The sequence below is a fragment of the Orycteropus afer genome, unplaced genomic scaffold, assembly GCF_000298275.1.
Source record: "Orycteropus afer afer isolate SDZICR_OR568_19922 unplaced genomic scaffold, OryAfe1.0 scaffold00214, whole genome shotgun sequence".
NCBI lineage: Eukaryota > Metazoa > Chordata > Mammalia > Tubulidentata > Orycteropodidae > Orycteropus > Orycteropus afer.
The window spans coordinates 3655705-3668559 of NW_006921801.1; the positions used below are offsets into that span (position 1 = coordinate 3655705).

Here is a 12855-nt window from a genome sequence, read left to right on the forward strand (position 1 = left end):
AGTGAGTTTGGTTTTAGTTTTTTGGTATAATATATTATAGCTATTTTTAAAGTCCTTATCTTTTAGAGACATACTGAAGTATTTGTCAATGAAACAAAATATCTGGGATTTGCTTTAATTCAGTGGAGAAGGGTATATGTGAAGCAGGGGGGTATGTGATGAAACAAGATTAACCTGTGTTTATGTTGATAACTGTTGAATAGTATAATGAAGCTCATTACACTATTTCTAATTTTGTGCATATTTGAAAATTTCTACAACAAAGAATTTAAAAGCTGATTGCAATCTTGACAAATTTCCCAAAGATTCTTCCGCCACAAGAATTTTGATGTACTAAGGAAACAGCTGGTTGCTTCAACAGATGCCATGGACTCATATGTCAGCTGGATATGGAAGGAGCCATCTCAGTAAACAGGGGAGTTTCTACATATGGCGACTCCATGAAGGATACCAAAACAAAAACCAAACTCACTGACATCGAGTCGGTTCTGACTCATAGTGACCCCCTTCAGGTTTCTAAGGCAATAAATCTTTACAGAAAGTAGATTGCCCGATCTTCCTTCCACGGAGTGGCTGGTGGGTTTGAACCATCAACCTTTTGGTTAGTAGTTAAATGCCTTAGGCCTTATGCCATCAGAGCTCCTTTCCATGAAGGATACAAGGATGCACATGCTAGCCCTTTGGCCTAGAACTGTGCAGGAGATCCTTTTGTACTTTTTCATGAAGCAAAATACTTTTTTTTTTTAAGTTTATAAAACAACCACCACTAATTAAAGACCTATACACAGAGCACTGCGGTAGGAGGAAGACACAAGAGTTAACAGGATGTTCCTGTCCTAAAGAAATTAATTCAAACATTCCTCAAGTCCTACACATTGCTGGGCAACTTACTAGTTGCTAAGGATTTGAAGATAAGTATGGACAGTATTTCACTGAAAAAGTCTAAAGAACTGCCACTGAGGCTGTAACAAAGCAGCGCTGGCAGCACAGTGGTTAAGCTCTCAGCTGCTAACTGAAAGGTCAGAGATTCAAACCCACCAGCTGCTCTGTGGGAGAAAAACGTGGCAGTCTGCTTTCCTAAAGATTATAGCCTTGGAAACCCTAAGGGACAGTTGTACTCTGCCCTATAGGGATGCTATGAGTCAGAATCAACTCAACAGCAATGGAATGGGAGGCGATAACAGAACAGAATTCGAATGGATCTATGTTCTCTTGGCCTTGAGTATAAGATTTACCTCCATCCAGATACTTGCTTAATCTAATCCAAATTATCCCTCACTCTAATTACCATCAACTTAATAAAGAACTTACAACCACAGGAAACACTTTCATTTGTACAACCTGAAATTAAGAACCATTCATGTAATCCAGGATTCATAATCTAAAATTCATCCAAGATCAGACAGTTGCCCTCTCCTGGTAAATTCTAACACTGCAAGCTGTTGTTGTTGTTGTTGTTTGCCATCGAGTCGGCCCCGACTCATAGCGACCCCTCCTTGGGTTTCTGAGGCAGTATCACTACGGAAGTAGGATTTCCCAACCTTCCTTCCAAGGAGTGGCTGGTGGGTTTGAACCGCCTGCCTTCTGGTTAGCAGTCAAGTGCCTTAGCCACTATGCTACCAGAGCAATTCTATCAAATACTGGACTTAAATTACAGAGCTATGATGCAAAAGAGGTAGTGTGAGTAATGCCCAGGCGTGGAAAAGTTTCTAGAGCTGAGCAAACCAAACCGTAGAAAACACACACAAAGAGAGAGCGAGGAGAGAGAACTCAAGTCAGTAAAATAGTATAGATTAAAATTAAATAGACTGTCAGGGATTATGGTGCTCATGCTCCACTACCTTTCAAGCAACATGATCTTGGACAAGTTCTCTCTGTGCTTCAGATTCCTTATCTGTAAAATGGGGATAATTGAGTGGCTAAACTTACCCCATAGGGCTACTGTGAGAATCAAATGAGGCAGTAACATGTAAAGGATTCAGAACAGTGTTCAGTAGTATTACTATTCAACTCAAGCATCACTTCACCGATCTATGCGCCCCGTCTCCCAGCATAGATCAAGTTTCTTTGCTTAAATGCTCTCATTGAGCTGAGATCTCTGTATCATCACATTTCTCGGTCTGCAATTATCCTTTGTGTGATTCTCTGACTAATGTCTATCCTGTCTGTTACACTTTAAGTTCCATAGGGCAGCAATCATGTCTGTTTTTACTTATCTTGTGTTCCTAGCATTCAGCACAGTGCCTGGCACTGTGATGAATTTGTTAATGAAATAGTAGTAAAATTTCTAGTCTCCTGAATAAAAATTATTTAGTATTTACCAGGATGGCACTGTCTGGCATTTCAAAGAAAGTATTTAAACAAAGGAATCTGATCTAGGCTAAGAGACTTTTCTATAATACACTTTAAACTGGGGACGTATCCTCACTTTTCAACTACAACGTGGATGTTGTTGTTGTTGTTGTTTGCCGTCAAGTTGGCCCCAACTCATAGAGACCCCTCCTTGGGTTGCCAAGGCAGTATCACTACGGAAGTAGATTGCCCAATCTTCCTTCCAAGAAGTGGCTGGTGGGTTTGAACTGCCAGTCTTCTGGTTAGCAGTCAAGTGCCTTAGGCACAATGTGGGAGAGAACCATAAATACACTGACTTTTTGTGCCCCTTCGCACCTTAGTAAAAAGGAGCTCTGGTGGTATAGTGGTTAAGGCATTCGGCTGCTGACCAAAAGGCTGGTGGTGCAGGAGAAAGCTTCCAGTCTGCTTCCATAAAGATTTACAGCCTTGGAAACCCAGTTAGAAACTGTTACAATTCTTAGTTTGCCATTGCAGTCTGAAGTAATAAATCATAAAGGTTTGTGATTCAAAATTAAAAAAAGCTTTTGTGACAGCTACACGTTTCAGTATTAAGTGGCTAAGGCTCAGTTTTGTATAACAAGAGTATTTAATTACCTTGCATTATTTTTAGAGAATAGATAATACCTTGTGCTGAAAAGGAAAAAAAAAAAAAAGGCACAATATGACTCACTATGGATGTCTGTGCCTCCTCAATCCTGGTGGGGAAACAGTCAAGGAACATTCACATACAGTGCCATCTCCTCACTAAATACCACACCAGAGTATGTACGTGCTCCCACACTTCCCAAAAGTTGAGATAATGCCAATATGATTTACGAGAATGGTCTTGGCAGCCGGGACAAAACAAGCTAAAACCTACTTTAACTAGAAATGTGATAGAAGAGTCAAGACTCCTGTGTATTCCCATAAACTCATAAAAAGGACATGTCATATCCCTTCAACTTTTAATAATCATGATATCTAAAAGGTTTTAATTTACACTCATTGAGAGAAGATGGGAGAAGGGTCAGACACAGCTAAGAAGTACAAGGATCTCAGGGAATAGTGGGTCCTCCAGTTTAATTAAGTATAAGTTCTGAGTACCATCTGATCTGTAGCCTATACAACTATGAGACCAGAAGACCTAGATGGTGCCTGGCTACCACTGTCAACCACTTGGAAAGAGATCTATGTGGGAGATCCTGGATAGAGAGGGAGAACAATGTGGAACAAAAGTCAAAATCATTTGGAGAAATAAAAAAAGGGGGGGGGGAGGACCAGGTTTGCTGGTCCGATAGAGCCTGGTGGAACCACTGAGACTATGGCCCCTAGCTGTCTTTCAGGTCTGGAATTGAACCCACACCTGTGACTTCCACCCAGACAAAAGACAGGCATGTGAGATGAACATTTCCCTGAGGTAGATACACTCCTTGGAGAGAACAATCATGGGAGAAAGAAGGGCTGCTTATGCACAGGGAGACAGCTCAGGGGGCAGGAGTGCATGGAGGGATGGACACAGGGAAGAGGTAACTATTGGGAGGAAATGGGAGGGGAGCTGTTGCATTGTGGTAAATTGTGGTCAGTGTCATGAGACAAAGTGTATGTGAACTGCTGTGTGGAAAGTGAATTTGCTCTGTAAATTTTCACCCAAATCACAATAAAAAATTAAAAAATAAAAAGTATAGGTTCTGAATAAAAGATTAATGGAACAAAAGAAAGGCACCATATATAGAAAGAAGACCTCACCAAGGTAAAACTTACGAGTCTGTAAGAGAACTAGGATAGAATGTGGCTAAACTGAAAAGGGACAGAAGTAGATAAAGATGGATAATCCAAGGATCATTGTTTTGGTTACCTAGTGCTGTTCTGACAGGAATATACCACAAATGGGATGGCTTGAACAAACAGGAGTTTATTCTCTTACAATTTGGAGGCTTTAAGTCTGAGTTCAAAGTGCTAGGCTCTAGGGGCTGGATGAAAGCCCCTCAACCTTGGGCTTCAGCTGTGCCTCCTACTCCCGGCCCACTGAAGCTGGAGGCTACATGCCGGGTTCAAGTGTACCATAAGCTAGAGACCCGTTCCTCAAGGCTTCTCCTTTTATACAGGAAGCAGACCACATCTCTAAGGCAGCTATTCAGTTGCTCATAGTAGATGCCACCATGGGGTGGATTACCAGTCTCATCATGGGGAATACTATAACCAGCTGTCCAGCCACTCAACCAGGCTCAGCCAAGTTGACACACAAACTTAACTATCACAATCATCTAATGATGCTAGATTCAAAGAACAGTTCAGCCAATTACTGGGAGAGGTTAGAGTGGCTCCTCTAGCCCTTCCTCCAGGCCTACAACTATAGCCCAATAGTAAACAGTTATCATGAGACTTGCCCAAGCCCGACACAGCCCCATCACAGTGAGCACAGGTGCTCCTGTGGTAAGGTACACACTGGAAAGGTGCGCTCGCCAAGGTTTATTACAGAGAAGGTGCAATGTGGGGAGAATTGACAAATTTCCAAGAGTCCTAGAAATGATCGATTCACTCAAGGAATTGAATTGAAAACAAAGTGGTAATTGATTTATGTTCTCTAAATAAACAAAAATCAGGATTGTGTAGGATGGTTTTCTCTGTTATGCTCTTCTATATTTTCTACAGATTTGTAGATTTGGGTTCTCTCCCAATTCTCACCCCCACTGGTCTCCCTCCTTCTTCCTCTCATCATTTCAGGCTCATTCCTTTATGTTCAGTGTTGTCCTCTCCACTCTGCCCTCTCTTTAAATACTTGCCTGTGAGAAATCAACTTTAAGTCCATAAATGTAATCCCCTGGATCAGAGTCTTTCAAATGTTTTACCACAACCCACAATAAGAAACCTAGTTTTACATTCGGAGCCAGCACATACATAAAATCATATATAAAAAACAAACAGAAGTTCTTTGAAACATTTACTCTTATCATATGTGATAGACTGATCTTTCCTCTTCTACCCCATTTTTCTTTTTTTTCCCCCTAAATACTAAGGTTTTTTTTTGTTTGTTTGTTTTTTTTTTTTTTTAAGGAGCTCTGGTGACATAGGGAGTAAGGCATTTGGCTGCTAGGTAGAGGTTGGCAGTCCAAACCCACCAGCTGCTCTGCAGAAGAAAGATGAGGCAATCACTTCTGTAAAGATTTACATGATTGGAAATCCAATGCGGGTCGCTATGAGTCGGAATTGACTTGATAGCAGTGAGTTTTCTGGGGTTTTTTTTATAGCAACCCTGAAGTTAATTTCATGACCCAACCAATAAGTCACAACTCACAATTTGAAAGATTTAGTAGATAAGATACACTGATCTATCTCTCCAAACAGCAATATAAGGTAGTAGCTAAGACTGTGTGGATTCATGAAACAAAATATGTGAATTGCTGAACAGAAAGCTGATTGCTCTGTAAAGTTTCATCCAACTCCCAATTAAAAATTTGGAGGAAAAAAAATAAAAAGTCTGCCTGGATTCAAATATCAGCTCTACCTGTCTATCTCACTTCCTCAGGGTATAAGTGAACAGGATCTATCTGAAAATTGAGGACTAATCAAGACCAACCACATAAAAGACTTCCCCCCAAAAAAAACCTACTGCCATCAGACCGGACCCGCATTGGGTTTCTACTTCTTTACAGAAGTAGATTGTCCAGTCTTCCTTCTTCAGAGTGGCTGGTAGGTTTGAACCAATGAAATGCCTTAGGCACTGCACCACCAGAGCTGCTAAAGGACTTGGCACATAAAAAGCATTCAGTTAACAGCTATTAATTCTTAAATGGTTTATGGGCTTTTTTTTTTTTTTACTTTATAATGGTAAAAGATACATAAAACTCTCATCTTAACCATCTAAAAACGTACACTTCAGTACATTCACAATGTTGTGCAATCACAACCACTATCTAGTTCCAGAATATTTTTCATCAAAAGGAAACCCTGCACCCACTAAGCAGTCACTCCCTGTTCCACTCATCCCCCAACCCCAACCCCTGGTAACTCCTACTCTGTTTTGTTTCTAGGTCTAGGACTTTTTTCAATAATAAATTAACATGTGAATAGAACAGTTTTCTAAGGTGGCAAGAAGTGTTCTTTGGAGATGTTAGTTCTCTTTGCCTGAATCAAGGCTCAAGAGCCAAGATCAGTTCACAAGTAAACCTGTGAGCCACTTTGGGTAATTCTGTGATCTATCTCTGCGTCAGAAATCCCCCACACTTTGGGTAAGTATAATTACTCATGCTGGTTTGCAGACCACTCTTCCATGAGTTCTGTTAGGGCAGGCAGGACCTCCACAGCCTGGCTAAGGCTATGGAAGAGACGACTTTCTGTGTCTGCAACAGCAGAATGAGCAAGGCCCGCAGAGGATGCTTCAGACATCTTGAGCTAAGACCGAAAAAAGAAAACTGAATGTCTATTAAAGAATAGTCTTTGTATTGAGGCTCCAAACTTTTGCCGTCGAAAAGAAAGTGCATTGGACACAGAAGGAAAATTCCATTTCTTGGCTTTACGATACATATCATTTCCTTTTGGGGCCCCACCCATCGCACAACCCGATTTTCCGCCCTTCCTTTGGAGTCTGGAAGGCTGGACAAAAATAACTTTGTTCTTCCCAGGATCTATCCGGCGGGGTCACTCATTCAGGGAAATAACAGTAGTAGGGGGGTTACCTTGCCAAGCAGCACTGTGATATTTTTGAGAAACAGTGAAGGCAGGATTCTTAGGCCAGAGAAAGAAATGTCACCAAGACACACAGAGGGTGTGGACCGGGAAACAACGTCCCAGTAGGTCCCAGCTGTCCAGCCATAGAAGCCAAAAACTGTTTTTTCTCGCCACTTGACACACACCCCTACCCCACCCCCCGCCGAGTTTTCCATAAGAAGCAACCCTCCTTACCCGGCAATTAAGCCGCAGAGTCCTCAGTCCTTTCCAAGCCCCCTTCCTCCCCCCTCCCCCCGCTGACTGCTTTCCGGACTTCAGGAAGCAAAGCACCGCCTCATCAAGCGCCCACAGCACAAGCCCAACTCCGCTTACTTTGGTGCGGCGGTAGGGGTGAGGGGTGGAGGGCCGAGCCTCGGAGCCCAAAGTCTGACTCCGGGGGCAGCCGCTGGCTGGAGTCGCTTGTTTTCGGGTTAAGGGGATGGGACAAAGTACTCTCTAAGCAGAAAACGAGCCCAAGAAACCTACCCAGACTCCGAGGAAACCGGTACCTAGGGTCACGACAAATTTGGGGGAAGTCCTGAACTGGAGGGGACTTGAGAGGGACAGAAAGGAATTAGCGATCTCGGTAGACAAACAAAGACTCCAGGCGCGCCCCAGAAGTCAGTGACAGTGCGGATCCCTGAGTTTGGAACTTGTGCTTCATCGCAAAACACAGAAACCAGGGCTTCACCATCGACCCACCAAAAAATGGGATCTCAAGAGAAGAGACGACCTAGGAAGCCGCCACTTCAACAAGTGCCGGGTGATATACATCATCTGCAAGTTTGGACCGGCACATGCCTCCAGCGCTCCGCTCCCCGCGCCCTCCGCCTGCGCGCTCAGACGAGAGGCTCCAGGCTTCCCCTTCGCGGGAGCTCAGTGACTGCTGGCCGGCCAAAGAGAGAGCCCCGCGTTCGAGGTGAGGGCGCCTTGCAGGGAGGACCCCGCGAGGGGCGAGGCTGCGGGGGCTCGGGGAGAGGGCCGCTGCCTCCAGGGCGCCAGAATGCGTTCGTTGCACCCCAGGTCCTCTCCTCCACCGAGAGGCGGTGCTAACACCGAGGGCGGGGTTCAGAGGTGACAGCACTCGGGTCCCTCTGCCAGGAGTGAAGCAACTCCAGAAACTCCACGGACGCCCCGCACTGACCTGAGATGGTCTCCTGGTAACCTTTGGTGAAGAACTGCATGGCCATAGCCGCCCTCCAGGGCGTCTTGAGCAGCCCCTGCCTCTGGGGGTCCTCGCCCAGCGAGCGCAGGATGGACGAGTAGGCGGCCGCCAGGGTGGGAAGGTTGAGCTCGTTATCCTCCTCGCTGCGCGTCCGCTCCTCCTTCCAGCTGTCCGCGCTCTTGGCCTCGGGTCGTGGGGACTTCTCCGCCGGCCGGCTCGGCCCCGGCCGCGGCCGCTCCCTATCTGGAAACCCATTGCTGCACCTGGCGCCCGGCGGCTTCTCCGCGGTCGCCCGCACCGGACCCTTCTCCATGGACACGCTCCTCCCGCACGCTGGGGCGCTTCACCGGCTGCAACTGAACAGTCACCTGAGGAAAGGAGGCGATTGAGCCACACGCACTCTGAGCCTGAGGCAGCCGCGGGTTGGAAAGCTCGGCAGGCTTCTTATTTATAACTGTGCGGCGCCACTGTCGCCGCGGGCGTTCCCATTGGCCAAGGTCGCCTTGCGCCACGGTGCTCGCTCCGCCTTCCCACCCCACCCTCCTGCCTGTCCTGGGGAAGGGACGGCGGCGCCGGAGGGGCGCGCTGCTAGGTCTGCTCGCGGGCTTGTGAACGGCCTTGGGCCCCGGAGGAGGCGCGGACGACTCGGGTATCCAACATGCGCGGGCCCAGAGAAGTGGGTTGGACCCTTGGGTTGTCACCGAGTGAACGGAATTCGAAAGAAGGCAGATGTCTGGAACCCCGGAGGGAAGAGTCACGGTCTGGGCACTTGGGCTGCGAGTCTGCAGCCCCGGGTTGCCCTGGGCTCAGATCGTGTCTCTGGCAGGTCGCCTTCTCTTGGGCCAAAGAAGGCGCTGCATCAGAAGTGCTCCGGTTCCTTCGCCCGGTGAAAATGTCAAACAGGTGGCCTCCTCTCCAGGGAAAGGACCTAGTTTAAAAAGGTAGCCAATTCTTATGCTTTTAAGGCAAGAGAATAATGTGATTTGAAACCCTTGGATGTTCGTTAAAAATATGTCAAACGCAATGGTTCTACAAGTGTATTTGTATGTTTTATAAGAATTCCCAGGTGTATAGTAGAGCTGACAAGGAGCAAGGTTGTGGTCACTTCTTGGTCACAGCCAGCTACCCAGAGGGAGCAAGTAGTTGAACCTGTGGGCTCGGGACCATAGTCTCAGGGGACATCAAGCTCAATTGGTGTAACATACTACACAAAACATCGTTCCACCTCCTACTGTGATCAATAGTGACTGAAATCTTAAAAGCTTGCAAGCTGCCATTTAGATGCAACAATGGGTCCCTCTTCCTCCAGAGCAAAGAAGAATGAAGAAAACCAAAGATTCATGGAAACAATTGGTCCTCGCAACTGGTACACCATGTGATCCTCAGCCTATACGACTATGAGACCAGAAGAACTAGATGGTGCCTGGCTACCACTGTCAACCACTCGGAAGGGGGATCTATGTAGGAGATCCTGGATAGAGAGGGAGGACAATGTGGAACAAACCTCAAAATCATTTGGGGAAAAAAGGGAGGGACCAGGTTTGCTGATCTGACAGAGCCTGGTGGACCACTGAGACTATGGCCCCTAGCTGCCCTTCAGGTCTGGAATTGAACCCACACCTGTGGCTTCCACCCAAACAAAAGACAGGCATAGGAGTTGGACATTTACCTGAGGTAGATACACTCCGTGGAGAGAACAATCATGGGAGAAAGAAGGTCTGTTTATGCACAGGGAGACAGCTTAGGGGGCAGGAGTACATGCAGGGTTGGACACAGGGAAGAGGTAACTATCAGGAGGAAGTGGGAGGGGAGCTGTTGCATTGGGGTAAATTGTAGTCAGTGTCATGAGACAATGTGTGTGAACTGCTGTATGGAAAGTGAATTTGCTCTGTAAACTTTTACCCAAATCACAATAAAAAAATGTCAAACGCACCTGCCACCTGCAAACCCTGTGGACGAACAAGTGTTACACCAAGTAACCCTTAGGTGAATATTTAGGAGAAGAGTGTTTGTGATGGCCAGAACTTTGGCCCTCGAGAAATTGATTTGCAAGCAAAAAAAAAAAAAAAAGAGTTTTCATTTAAAACCCATTTGTGCTTTGCAGCAACGCAATTATCAAAATTTGGCGCTTGATCATTTTAGAGTGACGTGGTAAAGCTCTTTCCCTAGACGTTAGTACAAATTGTGAAACGCTATTGATCATCTGGACCCTTAACCAATGACATCTGCTTTGACTGTTTTCTCTGAGATTAAAAAATTGACTTTTCCCCTCACTTTGCAGGATTGTTAGGCTGTAATGTCAAAGGTGAATTTTAAGACGTATATCAAATTAATAGGTCATGAATTGCTTCAAAATGTTTCTAATGTTGATTTTCTGAGAGATGTAGATAGGTATGAATAGGCTTAGGATCAGACAAACCAGTAATTATTCTATATTAATAAAATAGTTGTCGTTGTAATGAATAACTAGTATTTTTCCCGTATTCATGCTATGATAGATATATTTACTTGTGAAGTAGAAGCAATGCCTTTTAGCCAAATGCCCAAAGGTAATGTAAGGAAACTTTAAAATCACTGACATATAAACAGTTTAACAACAAAATGTAAATTGTCAGCAGGGGTGGTTATAAGAAGAAAAAGAGAGAAAAAAAAAGTAGAAAAGGGAGAAAAACTGAGCACCCACAACCAGGAATTATAACAGTATCCATGTTTCTAAAGCGGCAAGGGACCCATTTTCAGCCTGGAACCAATCTGGTATTTATTCTTTCTGCTCTCATTTCTAGAGCAGCAGCAGAACAGAGGCCCAGATGAGGGAAAAAAAACAGTGACAAATGACTCAACACTGCAGGCTGTTTGAGAGACTTGCCAAAGGCAATGGATAAACTAACATTAGGCTTTTGACAGTGTTGGTTGGAAAGAAAAAGCCAAAGTGCATTTGGTGAAAGGGAGCTCTGGTGGTGTAGTGCCTAAGGCATTTGACTGCTAACCAGAAGGCTGGTGGTTCAAACCCACCAGTCACTCCTTGGAAGGAAGACTGGGCAATCTACTTCTATAGTGATACTCCCTCAGAAATCCAAGGAGGACTTGCTATGAGTTGGAAATGACTCCACAGCAGTGAGTTATTTTGAGTATTTGGTGAAAGTTCTATATTTGAAATTCTAACTTTGGAAGAGATTCTGGATCAAGGTGGAAAAGAACCCAAGGGAAAAAAATGTCTTTATCCCATCCCTAAGTCCCAGAAGCAGAACTGTGGAGTTGACAGAACTCTGAGATGTCTTACTAAATCCCCCAAGTCTAGTGGAAAGAAAACTGAATGGAATCCTTACCTTCCTTCTCTTCTGCTGGAGGAGGAATGAAACAACTTCTGTAGGGAATATAGGAGAATGTGAACACTGGACCAACTCTCTGAGATGGGAGGGAAGGCTCAGGAGTCCACACTAAGTTGAGGTAGGTATCCAGAGTCCAAAGGTATTTCACAAGGAAAGGGTGGACATCCTTCACATGGTTGATTCTGTGTCCCTGGTACCTCTACCACATCTTTCACAACATCTCAGAAGAAAGAGCAGGTGTTAAGAAAGAGGGATGCTAAGAAAGAGGGATGCTAACAGAGAATGCACACTACCTAAACTGAGCTCTGTCCCAACCTTCAGAATTCTTCACAGAAGAAAGAACATAACACAACAGAAATTGCTCAAGCCCCAAACTGTAGCTCAGACAGGGAAACAAATGGGCCTCAGTTATAATGTGAGACTATCAAGAATCATTCCCACCATTTCAAAGAATGAGAATGACTAGAAACAGCCAGAAGGCAAAGGAACAGCATGGCAACGGAGCTAACACAATACAGCCAAATAACATGAAACTAAATAAAGGAGAAAAGAACATTCCGTTCAGAAAACAGAATGACAAAAAAATGCAACTAAGAAGAAAAAGCTCAAGAAAGAGAAAAAAATTTCTTACAAATATTTTTATTCTAAAAAACGATTAGTAATCTCCAAAAGAGTCAAAAGAGAACCTACAGATTGGGGAATAATATTTGGCAATGACATATCTGATAACGGACTTATCTCTAGAATTTACAGAAAACTCCAACACCTCAACAACTAAAAGACAAATAATCTAATTTAAAAATGGGCAGAAGACATGAATAGACACTTCACCAAAGAAGGATATTCAGGCAGCCAGCAAAGGATATTCAGGCAGCCAGCAAATACATGACGAAATGATCACGATCATTAGCCATCAGAGAGATGCAAATCAAAACAATAATGAGATACCATCTGAACCCAGCACTAGTAGCAAAGTTCAACAAGGCAGAAAATAACAAATGCTGGTGAGGATGCAGAGAGATTGGGACTTTCATACACTGCTGGTGGGACTGTAAAATGATACAGCCACTGTGGAAAGCAGTGTGGTGAATCCTTAAAAAGTTGCAATTAGAAATACCATTTGACCCAGTCATTCCATTACTAAGTATATATCCTAAAGAAGTGAGAGCCAGGACAAGAACGGATATATGCACACCCATGTTTATGGCAGCACTATTTACAATAGCAAAAAAATGGAAACAGCCTAGTTGCCCATCAACTGAAGAATGAGTAACCAAACTATGGTACATACATACAATGGAATACTATGCAACCCTAAAGAAT

General features: G+C 44.4%; 1 protein-coding gene across 1 annotated transcript in view; it reads right to left on the minus strand.

The window, feature by feature from the left end:
* The window catches only part of GCH1 (GTP cyclohydrolase 1), a 74414-nt gene extending 65898 nt beyond the window's left edge, over positions 1-8516 (minus strand). The window contains exon 1 of the mRNA XM_007948352.2: positions 8183-8516. Coding sequence (XP_007946543.1) covers positions 8183-8516 — 334 coding nt within the window. The remainder of the gene's footprint in view (positions 1-8182) is intronic.
* Between the last annotated feature and the right edge of the window lie 4339 nt (positions 8517-12855).